This window comes from Oncorhynchus mykiss, chromosome 23, assembly GCF_057628025.1.
Source record: "Oncorhynchus mykiss isolate SJ-2025 chromosome 23, ASM5762802v1, whole genome shotgun sequence".
Lineage (NCBI taxonomy): Eukaryota > Metazoa > Chordata > Actinopteri > Salmoniformes > Salmonidae > Oncorhynchus > Oncorhynchus mykiss.
In genome coordinates this window covers 33,869,521-33,882,775 of record NC_143044.1, presented here as the reverse complement: position 1 = coordinate 33,882,775, position 13,255 = coordinate 33,869,521, and the positions used below count along the sequence as shown (strand labels likewise).

General features: G+C 42.7%; 1 protein-coding gene across 1 annotated transcript in view; it reads left to right on the top strand.

The window, feature by feature from the left end:
* LOC110502802 (fatty acid desaturase 6) overlaps window positions 1-13,255 on the top strand; it is a 37,184-nt gene that overhangs the window by 18,725 nt on the left and 5,204 nt on the right. Inside the window, exon 5 of the mRNA XM_021581096.3 lies at window positions 500-679. Coding sequence (XP_021436771.3) covers window positions 500-679 — 180 coding nt within the window. The remainder of the gene's footprint in view (window positions 1-499; window positions 680-13,255) is intronic.

The window sequence follows — 13,255 nt, the reverse complement described above, 5'->3', positions numbered from 1 at the left end:
AGTATATAATCAATGGGTAACTGACGATTTGGCTGGTATTATTTGGCTAGTAGGGAGCACCAGTTATGAAGGAAAAAACATCTCCAATATGTTGTTTCTCCAATTGTGTTACTATTGATGGCAGCAGTCTTGTCTCCATCCTCCCCGGTACTCCCACTGTGGGTGCCTGCTTGTATTTGGTCCTATTTCACATATATACAAGTGTGTATTAATGCACATGTGAATTTGACCCTGTACTGTTAAGACCATTGTAGAGGCATTTAACTGAATGGTGGGTCCATAGAGATAGAATAACATCTGTCTTTGGGTAGACCTCCTGCAGACAGATTATGCTCGACTCTGCATCTCATCTTCTACTAATTGTAAAAGTGTCCAGGGCAGCAAAATCATGCCAACAGTTTCTCTCTGGGTATCTTTCCGTTCAGTGAATCAGCGGGGGCTCACACACACACACACACACATACCTTTCCATTAAACCGTTCTCTCCTGTTCTGTACAGCACATTGGCCTGCCTATGTTCTCCCCGACCCGACGGCCCAAGAGGATTTACCAGATGACCCACGGGGTTCTGAACCTTCCTCGGAACCCCCTGCTGGACTGGATCTTCGGACACTCCCTCATCAACTGTCACGTGGAACACCACCTGTTCCCCTTCCTCTCCGACAACATGTGTCTCAAGGTACAATGCAGACAACGTGTATCTCAACGTACAATGCAGACAACGTGCACCTCAATACAATACAACATGTATCTCAAGGTACAATGCAGACAATGTGTATCTCAACGTACAACGTGTCTTAAGGTACAATGCAGACAACCAGGGTTGGGGTTAATTCCAATTATATTTCTAATTCCAAATTAAATTCTATAATTCAAGCAGGAAGTGGAACATTTTATTAGAATTGAATTGGAATTTCAGCAATCTACTTTTTTTTGTTGAATTTAATAAAGAATTTAGACTGTCTTAATTTGATTTAAAATTGTACATTTGAATTGAACAAGAACGAACCATCCTTGGAATGGAATTGGAATTTCAATTGTCTGAATATTTATTGAATTGGAATTGAAGAAGAAAACCATCATTGGAATGGAATTGAAATTGATTTGGAATTTAGACTGAATTTTAATTGGAAAATAAAAACATCCCCGGAGTGGAATTTTACATTTAGAATTTTAAAACTGGAATTGTGTTGTAATTGTTCAAATTCCAGTTACTGGAGGTGATGCATTAAAATTGAATGCAAACTTTGATTTCAATCGATCAAGTAATTATAATTGTATACGCACATTACTAAAATATACATAATATCTATATAATTATATCTTTTTTTTAATGTTTACCAATGAGGAGTTGACATGCAATATATTTCTGGTTAGGTTATTTTGATCCATTTAAAGGGATAGTTCACCCTAATTACATATTGGTTTCCTTACACTTAAGCAGTCTATGAACTATGACATTGTAATTTTGTAATTTGGGTGAGCTTAAAGGTGAATAATGGAAAATGTAAAAATGTGGAGAAGGGAGCAATTGCGGCCTGCAATTTGGGGCATTCCTGCATGTAGAACCCCACTTGATACTTCCATTTGTCAGTATTTAAGCTAGGACAGGCGGGAGGGGCGCTTCAGTACAGTAGGTGGCGTTAATGCACAATATTGTGGATGCCAGCCACCGATAGCTAGCGGTAGCTAGCCGCAGATAGAAAGCAGTAGCTAGCCGCAGATAGACAACGGTAGCTAGCCAACCGTACGTCGGTAGACAGTGTCCTTCGTCCCTGCCTGTCGGGCACTGTTCATGAAGGACCCAATGGGATGCTCACCAGACTTGTCAGCTTCCAGGATTTGTGTACAGATCCTTGCGTCATGGTGCCGTGCATTGTCATGCTTAAACATGAGGGGTTGGCAGTGGATGAATGGTACGACAATGGGCCTCAGGATCTCGTCACGTTATTTCTGTGAATTTAAATTGCCATAGATAAAATGCAATTGTGTTTGTTGTCTGTAACTGATGCCTGGCCATACCATAACCCCATCGCCACAATGGGGCACTCTGTTCACAACAGCGACATCAGTAAACCACGTCCCCACATTCCTGCAGTCAGCATGCCAATTGCATGCCAATTGCACTCTCCCTCAAAACTTGAGACATCTGTGGCATTGTGTTATGTGACAAAACTGCACATTTTAGAGTGGCCTTTATTTGTCCCCAGCACAAGATGCACCTGTGTAATGATCATGCTGTTTAATCAACTTCTTGATATGCCGCACCTGTCAGGTGGATGGATTATCTTGACAAAGTAGAAATGCTCACTAACAGGGATATAAACAAATTTGTGCCAAAATATTGTACGTATGGAAAATGTTGGGGATCTTTTATTTCAGCGTATGAAACATGGGACTAACACTTTACATGTTGTATTTATATTTTTGTTTAGTGTAAGTTCCGGAAGTTCAATTGATTGTGAGATATGGCATATACATTTTATATGATACATTTGGGTCGCGGGTTCACAATTGTACCTTTTATGAAACCTCTGCCAAGCAAGGAGGAAAGGAGCCAACCTAATCCCGCCTGCCACTGCAACCCCATTGGACATAATTTCACCTGCCAATCAACATTATCCATCTTCCCTCTGACTGTATTCTCGTTGCATCGTGTGATCAGATAATTATGGCAAAATATATTTACTCAAATGAGAGAGAAAGACGAGTGTGTGTGCAACATAATGTCCACTTCATAGGATAACACAGTATATCGGCTAAAAGTCTATTTTATGTAACAAATGTTTCATTAGATTGGATTTTTTTTTTTACAGTAGCCAGCTGACAGCGACATAGCCATGTTAAGTAGTTTGGGGTGGGGGTGCAGGAAAAAATGTTTTCCCCCAGATGCAGACGGCTATATACTGTAGGTCTACTAATATAGGACTATGAAAGGCCCAGTGCACTACTTTGTGAAAAAATCTCTAAACTTTTTTATTTTTTTCAGGGGGTGCTGCACAGTGGCGATTTTAGCATGTACAGTGGGGCAAAAAAGTATTTAGTCAGCCACCAATTGTGCAAGTTCTCCCACTTAAAAAGATGAGAGGCCTGTAATTTTCATCATAGGTACACTTCAACTATGACAGACAAAATGAGAAAAAAAAATCCAGAAAATTACATTGTAGGATTTTTAATGAATTTATTTGCAAATTATGGTGGAAAATAAGTATAACCTCCCTAAATGATTACTGCCCCGTAGCACCCACGTTGGTAGCAATGAATTGCTTTGAAAGGCTGGTCATGGCTCACATCAACAGCATCTTCCAGGATACCCTAGACCCACTCCAATTCGCATACTGCCCCCAACAGATCCACAGATGACGCAATCTTAATCGCACTCACACTGCCCTTTCCCACCTGGACAAAACGAACACCTATGTGAGAATGCTGTTCATTGACCACAGCTCAGCGTTCAACACCATAGTGCCCACGAAGCTCATTACTAAGCTAAGGACCCTGGGACTAAACACCTCCCTCTGAAACTGGATGCTGGACTTCCTGACGGGCCGCCTCCAGGTGGTAAGGGTCAGCAACAACATGTCTGCCATGCTGATCCTCAACACTGGGACCCCTCAGGGGTGTGTACTTAGTCCCCTGCTGTACTCTTTGTTCACCCATGACTGCGTGGCCAAACAGGACTCCAACACCATCATTAAGTTTGCTGACGACACAACAGCGGTAGGCCTGATCTCCGACAACAATGAGACAACCGATAGGGAGGAGGTCAGAGAACTGTTAGTGTGGTGCCAAGACCACAACCTCTCCCTCAATGTGAGCAAGACAGAGGAGCTGATTGTGGACTACAGGAAAAGACGGGCCGAATAGGCCCTCATTAACATCAACGGGGCTGTAGTGGAGCGGTCACTTGTTGAATTCGGTGCATGTGACAAATAAAGTTTGATTTGAAAAGTTAATTAGAGTTACCAGCCTCAGAAATTGCAGCCCAAATAAATGCTTCACAGAGTTCAAGTAACAGACACATCTCAACATCAACTGTTCAGATGAAACTGTGCGAATCAGGCCTTCATGGTTGAATTGCTGCAAAGAAACCACTACTAAAGGACACCAATAATAAGAAGAGACTTGCTTGGGCCAAGAAACACGAGCAATGGACATTAGACCGATGGAAATTTGTCCTTTGGTCTGGAGTCCAAATTGGAGATTTTTGGTTCTAACCGCCGTGTCTCACAAAGACGTGGGTGAACAGATGAGCTCTGTATGTGTAGTTCCCACCGTAAAGCATGGAGGAGGAGGTGTTATGGTGTGGGGGTGCTTTCTTTGTGACACTGTCTGTGGTTCATTTACAATTCAAGGCATACTTAACCAGCACGGCTACCACAGCATTCTGCAGTGATATGCCATCCCTTCTGGTTTGGGCTTAGTGGGACTATCATTTGTTTTTTAACAGGACAATGACCCAACACACCTCCAGGCTGTGTGAGTACTATTTGAACAAGAATGGATGGAGTGCTGCATCAGATGACCAGGCCTCCACAATCGCTCAACCGAATTTAGAGGGTTTGGGATGAGTTGGACACAGAGTGAAGGAAAAGCAGCCAACAAGTGCTCAGCATATGTGGGAACTCCTTCAAGACTGTTGGAAAAGCATCCCAGGTGAAGCTGGTTGAGAGAATGCCAAGAGTGTACAAAGCTGTTATCAAGGCAAAGGGTGGCTATTTAAAGAATCTCAAATATAAAATATATTTTGCTTTGTTTAACACTTCTTTGGTTTTCTACATGATTCAATATGTGTTAATTTATAGCTCTGATGTCTTCATTATTATTCTACAATTTAGAAAATATAAAAATGAAGAAAAACCCTTGAATGAGTAAGTGTTGTAAAACTTTTAAACGGTAGTGTATGTACAGTGGGGAGAACAAGTATTTGACACACTGCCGCTTTTGCAGGTTTTCCTACTTACAAAGCATGTAGAGGTCTGTAATTTTTATCATAGGTACACTTCAACTGTGAGAGACGGAATATTAAATCCAGAAAATCACATTGCATGATTTTTAAGTCATTAATTTGCATGACAGAAGTATTTGATCACCTACCAACCAGTAAGAATTCCGGCTCTCAAAGACCTGTTAGTTTTTCTTTAAGAAGCCCTCCTGTTCTCCACTCATTACCTGTATTAACTGCACCTGTTTGAACTCGGTACCTGTATAAAAGACACCTGTCCACACACTCAATCAAACAGACTCCAACCTCTCCACAATGGCCAAGACCAGAGAGCTGTGTAAGGACATCAGGGTTAAAATTGTAGACCTGCACAAGGCTGGGATGGGCTACAGGACAATAAGCAAGCAGCTTGGTGAGAAGGCAACAACTGTTTAGCGCAATTATTAGAAAATGGAAGAAGTTCAAGATGACGGTCAATCACCCTCGGTCTGGGGCTCCATGCAAGATCTCACCTCGTGGGGCATCAATGATCATGAGGAAGGTGAGGGATCAGCCCAGAACTACATGGCAGGACCTGGTCAATGACCTGAAGAGAGCTGGGACCACAGTCTCAAAGAAAACCATTAGTTACACACTACGCCGTCATGGATTAAAATTCTGCAGCGCACGGTGGTCTAAACTCCACTCGCCGTGTTTGGAGGAAGAAGAAGGGTGAGTACAACCCCAAGAACACCATCCCAACCGTGAAGCATGGAGTTGGAAACATCAATCTTTGGGGATGCTTTTCTGCAAAGGGGACAGGACGACTGCACCGTATTGAAGGGAGGATGGATGGGGCCATGTATCGCGAGATCTTGGCCAACAACCTCCTTCCCTCAGTAAGAGCATTGAAGATGGGTCATGGCTGGGTCTTCCAGCATGACAATGACCCGAAACACACAGCCAGGGCAACTAAGGAGTGGCTCCGTAAGAAGCATCTCAAGGTCCTGGAGTGTCCTAGCCAGTCTCCAGACCTGAACCCAATAGAAAATCTTTGGAGGGAGCTGAAAGTCTGTATTGCCCAGCGACAGCCCCAAAACCTAAAGGATCTGGAGAAGGTCTATATGGAGGAGTGGGCCAAAATCCCTGCTGCAGTGTGTGCAAACCTGGTCAAGAACCTCAGGAAACGTATGATCTCTGTAATTGCAAACAAAGATTTCTGTACCAAATATTAAGTTCTGCTTTTCTGATGTATCAAATACTTATGTCATGCAATAAAATGCTAATTAATTACTTAAAAATCATACAATGTGATTTTCTGGATTTTTTTTAGATTCAGTCTCTCACAGTTGAAATGTACCTATGATAAAAATTACAGACCTCTACATGCTTTGTAAGTAGGAAAACCTGTAAAATCGGCAGCGGGTCAAATACTTGTTCTCCTCACTGTATACAGTTGAAATCTGAAGTTTACATACGCCATCTATTTTGTGAAGTGCACCATTCCCTCCTGCAGCAAAGCACCAACACAACATGATGCTGCCACCCCCGTGCTTCACGGTTGGGATGGTGTTCTTCGGCTTGCAAGCCACCCCCTTTTTCCTCCAAACATAACAATGGTCATTTTGACCAAATAGTCAATAGTCAAAATATTTTTGTTTCATCAGACCAGAGGACATTTCTCCAAAAAGTACGATCTTTGTCCCCAAGTGCAGTTGCAAAATGTAGTCTGGCTTTTTTGTGGTGGTTTTGGAGCAGTGGTTTCTTCCTTGCTGAGCGGCCTAATAGGTTATGTCGATATAGGACTCGTTTTACTGTGGATATAGATACTTTGTACCTGTTTTCTCCAGCATCTTCACAATGTCCTTTGCTGTTATTCTGGGATTGATTTGCACTTTTCGCACCAAAGTACGTTCATCTCTAGGAGACAGAACGCATCTCTTTCCTGAGTGGTATGAGGGCTGCGTGGTCTCATTGGTGTTTATACCTGCATACTATTGTTTGTACAGACGAATGTGGTACCTTCAGGTGTTTGGAAATTGCTCCCACAGATGAACCAGTCTTGTGGAGGTCTACAATTTTTTTCTGAGGTCTTGGCTGATTTCTTTTGATTTTCACATGATGTCAAGCATAGAGGCACTGAATTTGTCATGCACAAAGTAGATGTCCTAAACGACTTGCCAAAACTATAGTTTGTTAACAAGGAATTTGTTGTAGTGGTTGAAAAATGGGTTTTAATGACTCCAACCTAAGTGTATGTAAACATACGACTTCAACTGCATGTATGTATGTATGTATGTATGTAAGTACGTATGTATGTATGTATCATTTATAAATCCAAAAATAGATGTAGCAACTACAGATTGCCCCTTTATGTCTATCAAAAGTGATCAAGTTTGAGGATGTATTAATTAATTAATTAATTAATTAATTAGATTGAGCAATAAATACCCCACGTTTATTCTATGGACTTGGATCTGCACTATGCAGCTGTTACAAGACCACATTTTTTACTGGCTGTCCAGTGGTTTCAAAAACAATGATTGATAGGTAGCTTAAGATTCTTGATTTCAAACATTATTGGGTTCAAATACACATTTAGATTTGTGAACAGCCATCCACAACAACCACAATCGTTAAGGCACAAGTAGCTAAATGAGAGAGATTCACATCAATGCGCTATGTAGATATCAATAATAAGTGATATCCGCATCATCGTAGTCTACACCACTGCTGTCATCCTTACCTCCAAGCGTTTATTCAAGTTGGATCATCTTTGGATGCCAACCGCAGTTGCACTATTGGAAGACATACAGTAGCTTGGACTGTAGCCTATAAAAGCCTATTCCTGCTCTTTTCCCACAATCCATCAAACACATTTGGTGTGTCATCATAGTAGTCTCTGACTTGAGGTCAGACTCGCTCAGGTGGAACGAACTTAAACGTGCTCCTTTTTTTCAATGCTGATTTGAATGACATTGAGTAAACAGAGAAGTGTACAAAAAAAATTCTAGCTAACATCCTTTTAAAAGTAATCCTCGAAGTAATCATCTAGTATGGTGGAAATTTGCAAGATGATGTTATAATGCTATTATTGCATCAAATGGTTGTTTTATGCAACAGAATAAGGGGTTGTTAGAACGCTCATTTGTGTGTGTTCTACTGAGGATGGGCCTCTGGGAGATAACACTGACAGGAGATTTATGCTGTATTTAGGGTGATAAAACCTAAAGAGACTGCAATCCAGAGCATAAGTTAATGTTTCTGTCCTATATGGTAACAAGGAGAGATGACCCCAGGGCCAGACCCTGGTCTGTACAATGACAGATAATTGTTGACAAAGCAGATACTGTCTGCTGTGAATTATAAGTATCTTTCATACAAATGTTAACCTTATGACCCGTTCTATACATCTGTTTGTCATGTAGGTTGAAAGGGGTGTATCTTGGCTATAAAATACCTGTGTACTTTTGTCCCGGGGCTCTCAGCGAATCATCTGAGTGTGATTCGTCTACCAGCCATCATTATCGTAGAGCACTCAATCGATTCACTTTATATATGTGTGTTTATTAATTATTAATTAATAAGTGATTAAAAATTTAGTTTAAGTATAACTCTGACTTGTGTGATAAGTTTGTCTCTTCTAATTTGATTGTATAGTAATGAACCACCACACTAGTTTTTCAAAAGTATCTGTAATCTGATTACAATATTACAGTTACTGTTTTTTGTTTCACCACCAAGTCAGAATAGTAGGATAAATTATGAGTGGAAAATTGACTCAATGATTAGTGTGAGGCACATAGGCTACTAACAACTTACTACACAACATACACTTAGTATTACTTTCTTAGCTACAGTATACATATCTCCCTGGCATATTACATAATTTATGCAGCAGCATACAATACATTTTTGGACTCAATTTGTTATGCTGTGCTCACTTGAACAGGAAGGTCTGAGATTTCCCAGTTTCCAGTTGTTTTGAAAGCGACATAAGTCATACTGGATTGACAGCATGGCCAATGTTTAATGTTTATCACTTTAAATTTGGTAAAGAGACCCTTAAACTCAGATATGGACGACACATCCACTCCACTGAATAGCAGGATAGTGATTGCTTTGCATTGCTTGTAGTTAGCCACTGATTCCGTCCAAACCACTCATTGTTGGGTTGAGTTTGGCTTGAGTTGAGTTGAAAGAAGTGAAGGAATTCAAATCCAGGGAATTGGTCTAGAGAGGGAATTGAATTATGAAATAATAGTTTCGAATTGACTTAAAATTGGAATTTGAGAATTTTGCTCTGGAATTGTGAATTGAGATTGATGGAATTACATTTTTGGAATTGACACCAAACCTGTAGACATGTGGGTACAGACAACATGCGTCTCAAGATACAATACAACGTGTCTCAAGGTACTATACAACATTTTTTTAACCTTTATTTAACTGGGCAAGCCAGTTAAAAATAATATACAAGTTAAATGGGTTTCAATGACATTTTCAACTCTACTGATGGTTTTCTCACCAAAAATGTTGTGTTATATAGCGAATGTGCCCACTTTGGTATTGGCACATGCGCTCTAGCCAACAGCTTGCAGATACAGTGCAGAAATAGCCTACATGAGATTATTTTGGACAAAAGAGAAAAGAGCAAGATTGTTTTTATTTTTATTGTCACGACTTCCTTCGAAGTCGGCTCCTCTCGTTGTTCGGCGACGTTCGGCGATCGACGTCACCGGCTTTCTAGCCATCGCCGCCCCATTTTTCATATGTCCATTTGTTTTGTCTTGTCCCATACACACCTGGATTTCATTCCCTAATACCACCTCATCGACTGGGGGATTGTAAAATACATCTCCTGGCAGACGCTGCGCTTCCCAGGAGTCACGTGTATCCCTTGTCGTAAGAGGAGACCGTGGCTATTGATACATACAGTGGGGCAAAAAAAGTATTTAGTCAGCCACCAATTGTGCAAGTTCTGCCACTTAAAAAGATGAGAGAGGCCTGTAGTTTTCATCATAGGTACACTTCAACTATGACAGACAAAATGAGAAATAAAAATCCAGAAAATCACATTGTAGGATTTTTAATCAATTTATTTGCAAATTATGGTGGAAAATAAGTATTGGTCACCTACAAACAAGCAAGATTTCTGGCTCTCACAGACCTGTACCTTCTTCTTTAAGAGGCTCCTCTGTCCTCCACTCGTTACCTGTATTAATGGCACCTGTTTGAACTTGTTATCAGTATAAAAGACACCTGTCCACAACCTCGAACAGTCACACTCCAAACTCCACTATGGCCAAGACCAAAGAGTTGTCAAAGGACACCAGAAACAAAATTGTAGACCTGCACCAGGCTGGGAAGACTGAATCTGCAATAGGTAAGCAGCTTGGTTTGAAGAAATCAACTGTGGGAGTAATTATTAGGAAATGGAAGACATACAAGACCACTGATAATCTCCCTCGATCTGGGGCTCCACGCAAGATCTCACCCCGTGGGGTCAAAATGATAACAAGAACGGTGAGCAAAAATCCCAAAGCCACACGGGGGGGACCTAGTGAATGACCTGCAGAGAGCTGGGACCAAAGTAACAAAGCCTAACATCAGTAACACACTACGCCGCCAGGGACTCAAATCCTGCAGTGCCGGATGTGTCCCCCTGCTTAAGACAGTACATGTCCAGGCCCGTTTGAAGTTTGCTAGAGAGCATTTGGGTGATCCTGCAGAAGATTGGGAGAATGTCATATGGTCAGATGAAACCAAAATATAACTTTTTGGTAAAAACTCAACTCGTCGTGTTTGGAGGACAAAGAATGCTGAGTTGCATCCAAAGAACACCATACCTACTGTGAAGCATGTGGGTGGAAACATCATGCTTTGGGGCTGTTTTTCTGCAAAGGGACCAGGACGACTGATCCGTGTAAAGGAAAGAATTAAATGGGGCCATGTATTTGAGATTTTGAGTGAAAACCTCCTTCCATCAGCAAAGGCATTGAAGATGAAACGTGGCTGGGTCTTTCAGCATGACAATGATCCCAAACACACCGCCCGGGCAACGAAGGAGTGGCTTAGTAAGAAGCATTTCAAGGTCCTGTAGTGGCCTAGCCAGTCTCCAGATCTCAACCCCATAGAAAATCTTTGGAGGGAGTTGAAAGTCCGTGTTGCCCAGCAACAGCCCCAAAACATCACTGCTCTAGAGGAGATCTGCATGGAGGAATTGGCCAAAATACCAGCAACAGTGTGTGAAAACCTTGTGAAGACTTACAGAAAACGTTTGACCTCTGTCATTGCCAACAAAGGGTATATAACAAAGTATTGAGATAAACTTTTGTTATTGACTAAATACGTATCTTCCACCATAATTTGCAAATAAATTCATAAAAAATCCTACAATATGATTTTATGGATTTGTTTTCTCATTTTGTCTGGTCATAGTTGAAGTGTACCTATGATGAAAATTACAGGCCTCTCTCATCTTTTTAAGTGGGAGAACTTGCACAATTGGTGGCTGACTAAATAGTTTTTTGCCCCACTGTATGTCTGTTTCCCTGCGTCAGGTGTACATTCGGCCCTATACTTCACCCGCCTCCTCGAGTTTCTTTTTTGTGAAGAAAAAGGATGGAGGTTTACGCCTGTGAAGTGACTATAGAGGTCTCAATCAAATCACGGTGAGGTACAGTTACCCGCTACTTCTTCATGAAACTGGATCTCAGTAGTGCGTATAACCTGGTGCATTTCCGGGATGGAGACGATTGGAAGACAGTGTTCAGTACCACCACAGTGCATTATAAGTACCTCGTCATGCCGTACGGGTTGATGAATGCTCCGTAAGTTTTCCAATCCTTTGTAGATGAGATTTTCAGGGACCTGCACGGCACGGTGTAGTGGTATATATCGATGACATTCTGATATACTCCGCTACACACGCCGAGCATGTGCCCTTGGTGCGCAAGGTACTTGGACGACTGTTAGAGCATGACCTGTATGTCAAGGCTGAGAAATGCCTGTTTTGGAGGTGCAGCTCTATTTAGGATTTGCCAATTACTCCCGGAGATTTATCCGGGTTTTGGCCAGGTTGCTGCTCCCATTACCTCATTGTAGAAGGGGGGTCCTGTAAGGTTGCAGTGGTCGGCTGAGGCGGACAGGGCTTTTGGGCAGCTAAGAGCTCTGTTTACTTTCGACTCCCGTGCTGGCGCATCCGGATCCATCTTTGGCATTCATAGTGGAGGTGGACGCATCTGAGGCTGGGATAGGAGCCGTGCTCTCACAGCACTCGGGTACGCCACCGAAACTCCACCCCTGCACTGTCTTCTCGAAGAAGCTCAGCCCAGCGGAGCGTAACTATGATGTGGGGTACCGGGAGTTGTTGGCTGTGGTTAAAGCGTTGAAGGCATGGAGACATTGGCTTGAGGGGGCTAAACACCCTTTCCTTATCTGGACTGACCACCGTAACCTGGAGTACATCCGGGCAGCAAGGAGACTGAATCCTCGTCAGGCTAGGTGGGCCATGTTCTTTACCTGTTTTGTGTTTACCCTATCCTACAGCCCAGGTTCCCAGAATAAGAAGGCAGATGCACTGTCCCGGCTGTATGACACAGAGGAGCGGCCCATGGATCAGACTCCCATACTCCCGGCCTCCTGCCTGGTAGCACTGGTCGTGTGGGAGCTGGATGCGAACATTGGGCAGGCGTTGCGTACAGAGCCTGCTCCCCTCCAGTGTCCCGTTGGGCGTATGTACGTTCTGTCTGCTGTCTGTGACCTGTTGATCTATTGGGCCCACACGTCTCCCACCTCTGGTCATCCGGGGATCGATCGGTGTTCCAGCTTGGCTAAGGACTTGAGGGTTTATGTTTCATCCTGCTTGGTGTGTAAGTGTAAGGCTCCGAGACACCTGCCAAGACATCCCTTACCAGTTCCACAATGACCTTGGTCACATCTGTCAGTGGATTTCCGAACAGATCTTCCTCTTTCACAGGGAAACACTACGATCCTGGTCGTTGTGGATCGTTTTTCTAAGTCCTGTCATCTCCTCCCTCTGCCTGGTCTTCCTATGGAACTACAGACTGCGGAAGCCCTGTTTACTCATGTCTTCCAGCACTATGGGGTGCCTGAGGATATAGTGTCAGATCGGGGTCCCCAGTTCACGTCGAGAGTTTGGAAGGCGTTCATGGAATGTCTGGGGGTCTCGATCAGCCTTACCTCAGGTTTTCACCCTGAGAGTAACGGGCAGGTAGAGAGAGTTAACCAAGATGTGGGCAGGTTTCTGCGGTCCTATTGCCAGGACCGGCCAGGGGAGTGGGCAGCGTTCGTGCCCTGGGCTGAGAT